The sequence below is a fragment of the Rhineura floridana genome, chromosome 4, assembly GCF_030035675.1.
Source record: "Rhineura floridana isolate rRhiFlo1 chromosome 4, rRhiFlo1.hap2, whole genome shotgun sequence".
Taxonomy (NCBI): Eukaryota; Metazoa; Chordata; class Lepidosauria; order Squamata; family Rhineuridae; genus Rhineura; species Rhineura floridana.
The window spans coordinates 125,976,045-125,990,290 of NC_084483.1; the positions used below are offsets into that span (position 1 = coordinate 125,976,045).

The window sequence follows — 14,246 nt, forward strand, 5'->3', positions numbered from 1 at the left end:
AGGCCACCACCTAAAATTCTTACTGAAAGAGGAAGGTTTCAGTAAGTGCCAAAAGGGCAACAGAGACAGTGCCTGTCTAATATTTAAGGGCAGGGCATTCCAAAAGCTATGTGACATAACACTAAAGGCCTGATTCCTATATTGTGTGGAATGGACTTTCTGATAAGGACCTTGCAGAGTGCAATGATTGACTCTGTATATGGGGGGTGAGATGATCGTTCAGGTATCCTGGCCCAAGCTGTATAGGGCTTTATACACCAAAAGCAGCAGCTTGAATTTAGTCTTGTAGTTAATTTCAGAAGCAGAGTAACATGTTATCCTGCCCCAGTGATCAGTCAAGCCACTGCATTTTGCACCAGCTGCAGCTTCCAGACCAAGTTCAAGCACAGCTCCACCTAAAGTGCACTGCAGTAATCCAGCCTGAAGGTTACCTGCACATGGATGACTATGGTCAGGCTATCCCAATCCAGAAGCGGCCATAGCTGCCTTATCAGCCAAATCGGGTAAAAGGCACTCTTAGACCCTGAGGTCACCTGGGCCTCTAGAGACAGGGATGGATGCAGGAGCACCTCCAGACTATGAACCAGTTCTTTCACTGGAATTTGACCCTATCCAAAGCAGGCAATTGACCAATTATCCAGATTTGAGAGCTACTCACCCACAGCACCCCCATCATGCCAAGATTCAGAATCAATTTGTTGGCCCTCATCCAGCCCACCACCAAGTCAAGCCTCTGGACCAGGGCTTGCAGGGCCTCTCCTGATTCAGATATTACCGAGGAATAGAGCTGCGTATGATACAGTGTACTGATGACATCTCTTCAAATCTTCTAATGACCACTCCCAACTGCTTTCACATAGATGTTAAACAGCATTGGAGGAGCAGCTGCCAGGGGGCCAAAAGACAATAGGCCAATGCTGTTTTCTGAAACAGACGCTGGAGATAGCATCAGAACCTCTATGAAACAGGGCATACAGTACTCATCTCACTAAGCAGAAAGATACCATGCCAATGGTATCAAAGGCCACTGGGACATCAAGAAAGAAAAAACAGGGTCATGCTCTTCTTGCCCTTCTCCAGATAAAGATAATCAGAGTGACCAATGCCAGTTCAGGCCTGTAACCAGGCCTGAACCCAGCCTGAACTGAAATTGAGATGGTTGACAATAATCTATTTCATCCAAGATTAGTTGTAATTGTTGCACCACAACCTTCTGTCACCTTCCCTAAAAAGGGGGTATTTGCAACCAGCTGGTATTTGTTACAAACAAATGGGTTCAGGGTGTGCTTTTTCAGATCACTGCCTCTTTCAGGATGGCTGGGATTACTCCCTCCTGCAAGAATAAGTTGACTACCCCCTGGATCCACTTGGTCATACCTCTTTAGCAAGCTTTAATAAGTACAGAGGGGCAAGGGTCGACAAGACACATTGTTCTGCACATTATCGCAAGGACCTTGTCCACATCATCAGGTCACATTAACTGAAACTGATCCCCAGAAATTGCTGCCGATGTTGAACTGGACACCTCACTGGAGACTAGTGAATTTGGGTGTGGCATCAAGATTGCTACAAAGGTGACCAGCTATACCCTCAACATGCCTTGAAAACAATCCACAGTCGGCTTCCAAAGGGTCTAAATCTCCACTGCCTGGAGTAGATGTTAACAGACCCTGGACAATTTGAGAAACTCCACTGAATAGCTGCGAGAATGTGATGGAGATAGAAGCCACCCTCACTGCCACACAATAGGCATGGTTATGTTGTTTCAGTAATGACTGGTCAGTTTCAAAGCATGTCTTTCATCACTTGTGCTCTAGCTGTCATGCAGCCTGTTATATTGTCCTTAGTTCTCTGGTGTACCAAGGTGTAGAACAGGCTCCATAATGCCAGAGAGGGTGCTCAGGGGCAAACATGTCAAGAGCCTGACATGTCTCGTTCCACAGCACGACAAAGGCTTTAACATGATCACCTGCTCTATCTTCTGGACCCCACCCTCCAGGGGCATTCAGGAATTCATTGGATTTCATTAGTCTCTGTGGGTGGACCATCTTAATCAGTTCACTACCCCTGCAGGACAGGATTGGAACTATAAGTTCAAACTTTACCAGGAAGTGATCTGACCATGACAACAGGGTGACATCAACCCCCCAACTCCAGTCATCCCTTCTTGAGTTGGAACAGGAGAGGCAGCGTGGATATTGAAATTGCCCAAATGAACTTTCTGGAGTCCTCCAACACCACACCCGAGACTGCCTTCACCAGCTTGGTCAGAGAAGCTGCTGGGCAGCAGGGTGAACAGGAGAAGTCCTAGTTTACTATGTCTTTGGCCCTACACCTCAGGTCCTTATAGCCAAATCCAGGATAGAGGCATTTTGTAGTGATGGAGATGGAAGTTCTATGAATCACAGCAACTCTCCCATCGCTGCAGCTTGTGCTGGTGCTGTATCAAGTATCCGGGTGAGCCAAATTGGCCCCCTCATCATTGATCATATCATGGATAAGCATGGTCGTATGTACCAAGCTGGCATTAAACAGCAGCATGCAGAGACCTATTTAACTTTACAATCTAGCATGTACCTTGGTATTTGTTGGAGTAGCAATATAAAGTTCTCGTAACAAATCAACATCTGCTAACTTCATAGTATATCACCGTCTGTTCTATTTATGTTTTTGTAGATGCTAGTCCTTTTTATTCATAGAACACAAAGAGAATTGTCTACTGATTTTAAGTTTTCCCATGTTTAACATGCATGAAAGATTTAAAAGTAGAATTGTTTTCATTTGACTGATATGTAAGAGCTGTAAGAATAAAATATAAAATTGACATATAGTTCAGGTTTGCATACTAAACAGAAAAAGACAGCTACAAGATGGCTCACCTTGTTTAAAATATCCTTTCATGTGCTTTTCAAAGCTCAGTATATAGTGAAACAAAAAGAATTGCAGTGAAAGTAAGTGTAATATGCAAGAGTGATAATCAGCAATGGTTGTACAGTAGGGCCCTGCTTTTCGGCGTTCCGCTAATATGGTGGTTTTCAATTAGAGTAAGGTCCTACTCATACGGTGCTTGTTCTGCTTTTATGGTGTTTTTTGGGTGTCGAGCGCCATTTTATTGATGGAGTTCTGCTTTTCAGCGGGTTTTGCTTTTAGGCGTTAGTCTGGAACGTAACCTGCCGTATGAGTGGGGCCCTACTGTATTAGGCAAAACATGGGGGACCATAGAGTTTGGCCCTGTAATTGCATTGCTCTGCCATGGTGTTTCAGTGTCTCAAGAGTGCAACCCAATTGCAGAAGCAACCCCCCCATCTACTTGAAGCCTGTGGGGATGATTGCTCCCTCCCCCTGCTCTCCAGCTTCAAGATTGGACAGACTGCTAGAGAAGGCAGTGTTAGTTGCACTTTGCAGAGGTCAATAGACCCACTGGTTATTGTGAATTAAATTATGCACTGTTGGTGAAACATAAATATCTTCTAGGTTTTAATCCACAACACATTTGAGTAAGCAGCATTTGGTGTGCAATTTTGCTTCATTTTGATATGATACGTTGGCTGTATTTGGATGTCATTATAAAGTATAGTTATTGTGATAGAAACAAACCTAGTCTCCTCCTGTTTGCATGACTTCCTCCCGTCTCTTCTTCTAGCATGACTGAGGCGAAGATCAGAAGCTATCACTTCTGATTCCTGTTAACAGTTTAGCATTAAGTTCATATCCTAAACTGGGGTGGGGAACCTCTGACCTTGGGGAAAATGCCAGTGGGTCCAACTTGGCCCATGGGTTCATTTTTCCAAGCCACACTCACCTGCCCATCAGTTGGATGTCACTAGTGATGTCAGCTGATGTGCAGGAGGACAGGTTTTAATCCTGTATTAGCTGCGCAATCCTGTTCCCAGTGGGGAACAAGATTGCACACCCAAGGCAGCAGGATTTAATCTCAGCTCAGTGGCAATTCAAGCCCGTTGCAAAAGTGTCGTTTGACACAGCTGGCATGCACGACCTATTATTTTTTACATAATGTGTGATGCATCTCCTCTCCCCCCCCCTTATTTTTGCCAATGTTACTGTGAGTTTTAATCTGTAAAGGGTGGAGTATCCATAGTTGCTTCTTGATTTCATGTAGGAGTATGTAGGTGAACTCTCCTTTTACCATTAACCATTCTCCCACATACTACCACCCCTAAATTGTTCAAGGTATGTTATATGTTGAGTAGCACACATTTTGATATTTTCTTACTAATATTTGCAGTGCTTGTTCATAATTCAAAGTGTTGGGTTATATTGAAACGTTAATCTTTTGTTACTCATCTGTGCTGCATTATTATATATCCTGTTGTGGGGAAAATTGGGATAGCAGTAATTAGAACAAAGTTCTGTTTGTACTTTGGCTGTAGCCATGCTGATTGTTATCTGAACATTTATTGCTTTATTTTTGAAAAAAGATTTTTTTCTTTAACATTTCAGTTCAACTTTGTTGGAAGAATCCTTGGGCCCAGAGGGCTAACAGCTAAACAGCTTGAAGCTGAAACAGGATGTAAGATAATGGTCCGAGGCAAAGGGTCCATGAGAGACAAGAAAAAGGTAAGATAATTAGTTGGAAGATATTGTTTACAAAAGAATAAATAAGGCAGACTATTTTGAAGGTATTAACATTTTTCTAGATTTGCCATTCTTACCACATTACAGTGGATTCTGTAATATTTTGTAAAAAATAGTGGATATTTATCTCTCCCAAAATTGTTTGTACATATGATTATTCTATGCACGTTGAAATAAACTTTTAGGCTTTTAGTTACAAAGGAAGTGTGTGTGTCTCAGTGGAAAGGACTCTAGAATTTTCATTCTCACAACTGTGTCTACAGCATCTGCCTCCTCCCCACCCCAGGGCAATAGCTTTATGAGTATTTAAATCAGGGCAGTGGAGAAAAGGGTTAAAACCATCTCCCAGGGTACTGCAAATCTGTGTGGAGGCCAATAATCAATAAAAATAAACTGTGGGAAAAATTAAACCGGGATTGCTTGTGTTCTCTCTTCTAGGACCTGATATTTGAAGTGTTCAATGAGCTTTACAGGCATTGTCTCTGTAATCCTTTTGACAGTATTCTAAGTAGGCAATTAGTAATATCCCCATGTTGCAAATTGAGGGGCTGAGAGGTGGGGACTTGCTTAAGGCCATTAGTGATTTCATGGCTTAGAGTTCATAGTATTGGCAACAATTTGATTCTATTATGACTGTGTTGATTCCAAAAGCAAATGTCATGTAGTTTGTCTTCTGCATCCTGAAGAAAGGAAATATGAATGTCATGTTCCTATTTTGAGAATGAAGCAAATTACAAAGCTCCAGCTAGTTAAAATATAGCAATGTCAGTAGATAATCCTGGTGAGATATAGGATGAAGTCTTACAGAGCTAGAGACTAGATTCCTATACAGGGGATGACTTAGCAGTCATTCTGGCTCCCAGAATTATGCATTTTAACAAAACTCAATAAAAGACCTATTGTGTCATATTTTAAAGATTACAGCAAGCCTTTTAAGTGGAGATCTTTATCCCAGTCTGCATTTGTATTGGGACTAACTTTAAGTTTTTTTAAAATGGATTTGTTTTTAAACATTTGCTTTGTTTTATATGGAATTGTTTGTAGTTACTGTTATACTTTTCTTTTATGGTAATTGTTTTGTTTTATATCTTATTGTTATATACCACCCTGGAACCTTATGGTAAAGGGCAGGTAAGAAATCTAATAAACTTTATGCTTGACCTCAAAGGGCAGATATTGTCGTCGTTAATTCTTTACATAGAAAATCAGCCTTCACTTCAATATTTGGGGGGGAAAAGGCTTCTGTTCTAAGAGATTGTACACTTTAAACTGTTGATATTTAATTCAGATAACAATGGGCTACTTTTTGTATAAAAAAGTATACAAAATGTAAACTATTGAATGGAAAGTGTTAGAATGTGCTTACCTGTGGGTAGTTACTACTTAACCTAAGGCCTTCTAGGAGTATGATCTTGGTTCTTCATTAGGGGTTAACTATAGATTCTAATAAACTATATTGGAAGGACTATTAGAGGTGGTGTCGGTCTATATGTGAAAGAGGGCATTGAATCCAACAAGCTACAAACCCCCAAAGAGGCAGACTCCTCCACAGAATTGTTGTGGGCGGTGGTACTGGCCCCCAAGAGTAATTTAGTTTTGGGGAACGTTCTATCATCCCTCTGATCAAAATGCTCAGGGAGATCTTGAGATGAAAAATGAAATTGAAGAAGTATGCAAACTAAGAAATGTTGTAGTAATGGGTGACTTCAACTACCCTGATGTAGACTGGCTACATGTGTGTTCCAGTCATGACAAAGAGGTAACATTTCTAGATACCCTAATTGACTGTGCCCTTGAACAGATAGTCATGGAATCCATCAGAGGGTTGGCAACTCTGGACTTAATCTTAAGTGGTGCCCAGGACCTGGTGTGAGATATAAGTGCTGTTGAACCGATTGGGAGCATGACCATAGTGCTATTAAATTAAACATACAAGTAAATTGCCAAGAAAATCCAACACAGTCACTTGATTGCAAAAGAGGAAACTTCCCCAAAATGGATTGGTAAAAAGAAAGTTGAAAGGCAAAGTCCGGAGATCAAATCACTCCAAAATGCTTGGAAGCTGTTATACAGCCACAAGGTCTCATTCCTGGACAGGGACCACCAGTTCAGACCCCATTAGTATATATGTGAAATTAAGATATATATTTTTACTCCAATGAACATCACACTTGCTTGCATTTAATCAGAGCAGCCATTTTAATGCCAGTTCACCCAGTGTGGAGAAATCCTTTTGAAGCTCATCATAATCCTTTTTAGTTCTTTTCATCATGAACAATTTGGTGTCATAGGCACACTTGGCCTCCTGATTCTTGGGGTGGGTGGGGAGAAGGGCCATAACCCAGTGGTAGAATATCTGCTTTGTATGCAGAAGGTCCCAAGTTCAGTCCCTGGCATCTCACTATAAAGTTGGAAAAGATTCACTATCTGAAACCGTGAAGAGCCACTGCCAGTCAGTGTAGACAACATTGGTCTAGGTGAACTGTTGGCCCTACTCAATATAAGGCAGCTTCCTATGTTCCTGTAACCCCGCTTCTTACATTCTTCATTTAAGGACTGTCCATTTATTCCTACTATGTTTCATAATCAGTTATTGATTCATAACAGAACCTGTTCTCTTATCTCATGACTGCTAAGCTTAGGAATCTTTAGCGAAGGAGTTTTTGAAAGTCCAAGTGTATAGTGTGTACTAGATCACCCCTTTTGTGCTCATTAACACTCTGAAAGAAATCTATAAAGGGTTAGACAGAACTTACCCTTGAGAAACTAATTCTGCTTCTGCTTCAGGAAGACTTGTTTTCTACAGGCTTCATAATTTTATCTTTAATAATGTGTTCTACAAGTTTTCCTGTAATTTCCCAGATCTCTTTCTCCCTTTCACCCATCCTTTTTTAAAAAATCGGTGTTAGATTGACCACTTTCCAGTCTTCAAATATGCAGGCTTATCTTGGGGACAAGTTAGATACTTCTATTAAAAGATCAGCAGTTTCACATTTTAGTTCATTAAGAACTCTTGGAGATGCCATCTGGACCAAGTGATTCTCATTTTTTGTTTTGTCAATAAGGCCTAGAACTTCACCGCTTGTTTACTATTATTTGTCTCAGTTCCTCGGACTCCCTTCCTGGAAAAGTTAGTTCAGGCACAACAGTATGCCCTATATTTTTTACTGGGAAGACAGAAGTAAAGAATTCATTCAGCTTCTCTGCAATCTTATTTTTTTTCTTTTAGCATACCCTTGACTCCCCAAAATCAAACTGCCTCCCTAGGTGGTTTCCTGCTTCTAATGTAGTAAAATAATTTTGGCTTTAATATGCCTTCTATGAGTTTTCCTGTAATTTTTCAAATCTCTCTCTTGCTCCCCCTCACCCATTCTTTTGAAAAAATGGGTATTACATTGACTGCTTGCCACACCTCAAATATGCAGGCTGATCTCAGGGAGGAGAAGTTAGGTATTTCTATTAAAAGATCAGTAATGTGCTGCTTGATTTTTTTTCATGTCATTTTTTTTAACCAAATTTTGTGTTTCTTTTTGTTCTCATTTGGAAAATACTATTTTCTGAAGAAAGCCTTCTTGCCTCTAATAGCATACTTGACTTTGCTCATTAGCTATGCCGGCATTCTCTTGGCCTTGGTGTATATCTGTGGTATACACTCCAGTTGAGCTTCTAACATTTTGAAGAGATTTTGACCCTCTTAACTTTGCCTTTTAATTTCCTTTTTACAAGTCCTACATTTTTCAGAATTTTCTCTTTTGCAGTCCATTGTTACTCTGCTGGACTTTCTTGGTAATTGTCCACTTACGTATATTGTGAATTTGATAGTACTGTCGTAGTTGTTCCCACTCTGTTCAACACCACAACAAGATAAAATTCCTGATTGCCTTCTCTCTGGTCAGTTCCATGAGCTGGAGTTCCAGGGCACAGTCATTTAGGTTTTCTAGATACTGTGCCTGTTTATTGTGACTCAAACACCCATGTACCTCATTTATGCAAGGCCAATTGAAGGCACTGATTACTATATTTTCTCCTCTGGGTGCCTTCTTATTTCATTCTCTATTACCCTGGACATTTTGGTCAGAGGAATGATAGTATGTCCCCAATAGTAAATTACTTTTGCAGCCTGGTATTGCTACCCACAGCAATTCTGTGGAGGAACCTGTCCCATCTGGGATTTTTAGCTTGTTGGATTCTGTCTCGCATTTCAGGTATCAAGTGATACCACCTTCAGTAGGCTCTTCACTGTCCTTTCTACAGAGCAGGCGTGGGGAACCTTTGGTCCTCCAGCTGTTGCTGAACTACAACTCCTACCATTCCTGAACATTGGCTATGCTTGCTGGGGTTGGTGGGATTCACTAATATTTGGAGAGCCAAGGGTCAGGGCCGCTGAGAGCTGGCATTGGGCCCGGTGCAAGATGCATGATTGGGTCCAACAGGACAATTGCTAGGGGGCCGAAAAACAATCACTCAAAACTGCTCTCTGGACTTAGCCCTTGAGGTAGAACTGGAACCACTGTAACACAGTGCCTCCATTCCCATTCCACGGAGCCAGTCCAGGAGGATACCATGGTCAATTATATCAAAAGCCACCAAGAGATCGAGAAGCAGGGGCAAGGTCACACTCCCCCTGTCCCACTTCCTGTAAAAGTTGTCCAAGAGTATTTGGATCTGCTGAGATCTAGCAACAGACATTATAGCCACTCTTTGATTGGTTGAAATATCAACATTTATTTTGTAATGTATTGTTTGTTTTTTCACACTCCAGGCCCCCAAAAGCCTGGGCCTTCCAGAGGTCTAGGCCTCATGGATTTTGCCCCCCTCTTCTCAGGTTTGCCAAGGGTTCCACACTCTTTTTATAGATAATTGTGTTCCACAGGGTCTCTGCATTTTCCTCAGATTTTCATTATGCCCACAATATTTTTCCTCTGCCTAAAGAACTCCAGCAGTCCTATCTTGGCTCAGAAGCTTCTACTGTTAGCATAGGTACACCTATACACAGTGTTTCTGTCCGAATGTCTTTTGCACATGCAGTTTATTCTATGGTGTTTTGGTCTCTTCAAATTGCTGTCATGTCTCTTTACACTTTCATAGCCTATAGTTTTACCCTGCTCCCATTTGAACAATGATAAACGTTTTCACCTGCATTTCTTAGGGATGATTTATCCTGAACTGGTCACTAATTAGCTCCTAGGACCAAACATATGAGATTTATGCCTGTATGTTTCCGAGCTTGATTCAAGGTGCTGGTTTTGAGCTATAAAGCCTTACACGGCTTGGGACCACAATACCTGATGGAACGCCTCTCCCGATACGAACCCACCCATACACTACATTCAAGATCAAAGGCCCTCCTCCAGGTGCCTATTCCAAGGGAAGTTCGGAGGGTGGCAACAAGGGAGAGGGCCTTCTCAGTGGTGGCCCCCAAATTATGGAATGATTATCTTGATGAGGTGCGCCTGGCGCCAACACTATTATCTTTTCGGCGCCCGGCCAAGACTTTCCTCTTCTCCCAGGCATTTTAGCATGTGTTTTCAAATTGTTTTTATATTGTTTTGAATTTTTAAATTGTTTTTAAAATACGTTTTTAAATTGTGTATTTGTTTTAATGTTTTTGATTGCTGTAAACCACCCAGAGAGCTTTGGCTATGGGGCGGTATATAAGTGCAATCAATCAATCAATCAATCAATCAATTTATAAGATGAGTGCTGTGAAGAAAAATGTATGGAAAAGTTGTCCCCCTCAGTTCTAGGACTCAAGTTATTGAATGAGTTTGTTTGCTGGTAGATTTGATCCACACTTCATACTAGCAACCCAATTTATGGAATTTGCAGCTACAAAATGTAATTACAGTCTCTAGCTTTCAAACGGGATTAGGCAAATTCAGGAAGGGTGTGTCTATCAGTGACTATTGGCCATTACTATTTTTGTAAACCGCCCAGAGAGCTTTGGCTATGGGGCGGTATATAAATGTAATAAACAAACAAACAAATAAATAATCATTGAACAGGGAACTTTTTGCAATAAAGTGGAATGGAAGCTCCATGTACAAAGCTGGTACATCTCTGAATACCAGTTGTTGGGGCTACAAACCTTAAGGGGATGGATGTGCTTCTCAAAGACATCTGGTTGGCCACTACTGAAAACACAATGCTTCACTAAATGTACCCTTTGTACAATCTAGCAAGGTTCTCTGGTCTTCATATGTACTCCATCCTGGAGAGTAATGTTTATTAATATGATGGGATGCTTGAAAAAATATTAGAAACTATTTCAATTATAGCTTCTGTCACTATGAGAACCTCTTGAAAATATTAGAAAATCTCACAGTTAACTATAAAACAAATCACGTCATCCTTCCTTTCATCTGAGTGCATAACAAATTATACATGCTCAAGGTCTAATATCACGGTCAGAATGGAGTCAGTGGATTGTGTGTGTATATTTTGTGCCTTCAAGTTGATTATGACTTATGGCGATGCTATGAATCCGCGACCTCCAATAGCATCTGTTGTAAACCACCCTGTTCAGATCTGTGGCTTCCTTTATGGAATCAATCCATCTCTTGTTTGGTCATCCTCTTTTTCTACTCCCTTCTGTTTTTCCCAGCATTATTGTCTTTTCTAATGAATCATGTCTTCTCATTATGTGTCCAAAGTATGATAACCTCAGTTTCATCATTTTAGCTTCTAGTGATAGTTCTGGTTTAATTTGTTCTAACACCCAATTATTTGTCTTTTTCATGGTATATGGTATCCGCAAAGCTCTCCTTCAACACCACATTTCAAATGAGTTTTCTCTTATCCACTTTTTTCACTGTCCAACTTTCACATTCCTACATGGAGATTGGGAATACCATGGTCTGAATGATCCTGACTTTAGTGTTCAGTGATATATCTTAGCAATTTGAGAACCTTTTCTAGTTCTCTCATAGCTGCCCTCTCCAGTCCTAGCAGCATTCTGATTTCTTTATTGTCTCCATTTTGGTTAATAACTGAGCCAAGGTAGTGATAATCCTTGACAAGTTCAGTGTCCTCATCAACATTGAAGTTACACAAATCTTCTGTTGTCATTACTTTAGTCTTCTTTATGTTCAGCTGTTGTCCTGCTGTTGTGCTTTCCTCTTTAACTTTCATCAGCATTCATTTCAGATCATTACTAGTTTCTGTTAGTAATATGGTATCATCTGCATATCTTAAATTATTGATATTTCTCCCTCCAATTTTTACACCTCCATCTTTGTTCAAACCCGCTTTCAGTATGATATGTTCTGCATATAGATTAAACAAATATGGTGATAAAATACATCCCTGTCTCACACCCTTTCTGTTGGGGAACCAATCGGTTTCTCCATATTCTGTCCTTATAGTAGCTTCTTGTCCAGAGTATAGGTTGCGCATCAGGACAATCAGATGCTGTGGCACCCTCATTTCTTTTAAAGCATTCCATGATTTCGAGAATAACTTACTTTCAGCGTAGAATTTCTGGAATGCAACAGTTGGAAGGAGGACCTGCTTCTTTTTCTATAAGAGTGAAGTTTGGCTAGTATCTGTATCAGAAAGAACATGCCACATTGGAGAGCAATGTTTAAGTTAATTTCCTATCCGAATTGTTTTGGATCTTACAGAACCTATTAGTTTGAAGAATGAGATAAAGATGGAGAGTGATAAAGCTGAGCAAATCACTAGTTCAAATTTACTTCCTTGCCAGTGGAGGAGTGTATACAGGATTGGGTTAACTGTTCCTGGAGGCAGAGTCAAACATTTTGAAAAAAATGGCCAGCTGAAAGGGGAGGTAATTTACTGCCATCAGCCAGTCTTGACTCTGTCTCCAGTGAGATTGCAGAGTCAATACCATGGTCCTGTGTCTCCGTAAGGGATACAGCAGAAAGTTTTCACAAAGAGAATTCCTTTTTTATTATGCAGCAGCTTCATTCTCTTTGTCTCCCACCTGTCAGTGATTAGTTAGAAGAGATGAGGAGAAGGAGGAAGTGTTCTTTTCTTTGGCATGGAGATTGCCAGGATTGGTCCCAGGCCCTTTCTGTGTTCCATTGCGGCTTGGATCAGCTGCTGACACACCTGGAGTATAAGGAATTGGTCCCCTGCCCTCAGAACACTCAACTACTCAACTCAGCTGTTTGGGCAGTGTGTCTCTCCTTACAGCGATAGCTGTGTCGCCAATAGAGGTACCAGGGCTTGCTTCGAGGGGGCATTTCTAAGTATCTACGGGATGCAAATATTTCCCCTTAGATATGGCTTGTTGGAAGGGGGGAATCCTCTCACCATTTCTTGGCTGAGGAGGACATAGTTTCTTTGAGTGGGGAGGAAGTCCATTCCCAGGCGGAAAACCCTCTCTCCACCCTTGATGCAGTGATGGGCCGTCTTAGAATCTCCACCTGATATGATTTCACTTTCTCATGTTTCTTCTACCCAGTGGGGGGCAAGGAGAGCTCAATTCCCATGATTCTACCAGCAGAGGAAGAACACTCCAAGCACCATACTCATGGGAATCTCCCTTTACCTCAATGATACCTCAGTAAAGCCATGATGCAGGAGGCAGGGGCTTCTCTAGCTAAACACCTAGCCCATGCCTATAGGAAGAAGCTCCCTAAACATAGCAGGGGGCACTCGCCCTCACAGTCTCATCCCTGCTGTTCCTCTTTCTTCAGCTGCAGTAAGGGGGCTCTCCATAAATCCAAGACCCATCACAAGGATAAGGGCACGCCTTCAAGGCTTCTAGTCTCTCCGACAATCTTTCCCTTAGTCCAGGCTCACTGAGGATAGGCAAGCTTCGTTCCACTGACTCTTCTGGCTCAGGGAGGGAAGTGGGGGAATTATCGGGATGAGGCCCCTCTTCCTTCTCCAACACCCAAAAGGTTTTGTTTGCCAGATTCATACCCTGTTGTTGTCTCCAAGGCCATGGTATGATTACAGCTGGAACTACCCAAAGAAGCAGCTACCCAACCTGATGAAGATGAGAGGAGGGGGAGCAGGGCCTCAGATGTATTTTTGAGATCAGGGGAAGAGCACACCACCATCCCATTCCCTAAATTCCTTACTAGCCCAGACTACAGTGAAATGGACCAGGGCTCTTATAGCAGAAGCACACACCCTGCCCCGATGCAAAAGGGGCATAGCAAGTTGGCCAAAATGGCAGAGCTCTTGGCAGATTCATCTATAGACAGTCTACAGTACTCGGCCCATATCCTAGACTATTCGGTGGTGGTGAGATGTAATATACAACTAAAGCAATGGGAGGTGTGTCATCACACCAAACCCAGCCTGCCTGTTCTCCCTTACACGGGGGGCCCTTAGGCAAGTTCTTGGATCACCACCTGGGGGAGACCAAGGACAAGAAGGCAGCTCTATCCTCTGCACCCAAGAAAGATGATGGCAAGTCTTGTAAGCCTTCACAGTCCTATCACCCAAATGGATACCCATCTTCCTACAGAGCAACATGACAATTTCGTGGCTCCTGGAACTCATAGAATTTGACATGCCAGCAGAACTGTTCCAGCTCCACTGGGAACAGTTTTGGCAAGTAATGACAAAGTCCAACACTAATCAACCCCAGACATGACACCAGGGCCCCCCAGGATCTAACCTTCAAGAAAGCTGTTCTGGTAGCAGTGACATCAGTTAGGCAAGTAGAGGTG

At 41.8% G+C, this 14,246-nt stretch overlaps 1 protein-coding gene across 5 annotated transcripts in view; it reads left to right on the forward strand.

The window, feature by feature from the left end:
* Positions 1 to 14,246, forward strand: part of QKI (QKI, KH domain containing RNA binding) — a 230,753-nt gene that overhangs the window by 99,814 nt on the left and 116,693 nt on the right. For all 5 annotated transcript variants that reach the window (XM_061624348.1, XM_061624345.1, XM_061624347.1 and 2 more), the window contains exon 3: positions 4,462 to 4,578. In XM_061624348.1, coding sequence (XP_061480332.1) covers positions 4,462 to 4,578 — 117 coding nt within the window. The remainder of the gene's footprint in view (positions 1 to 4,461; positions 4,579 to 14,246) is intronic.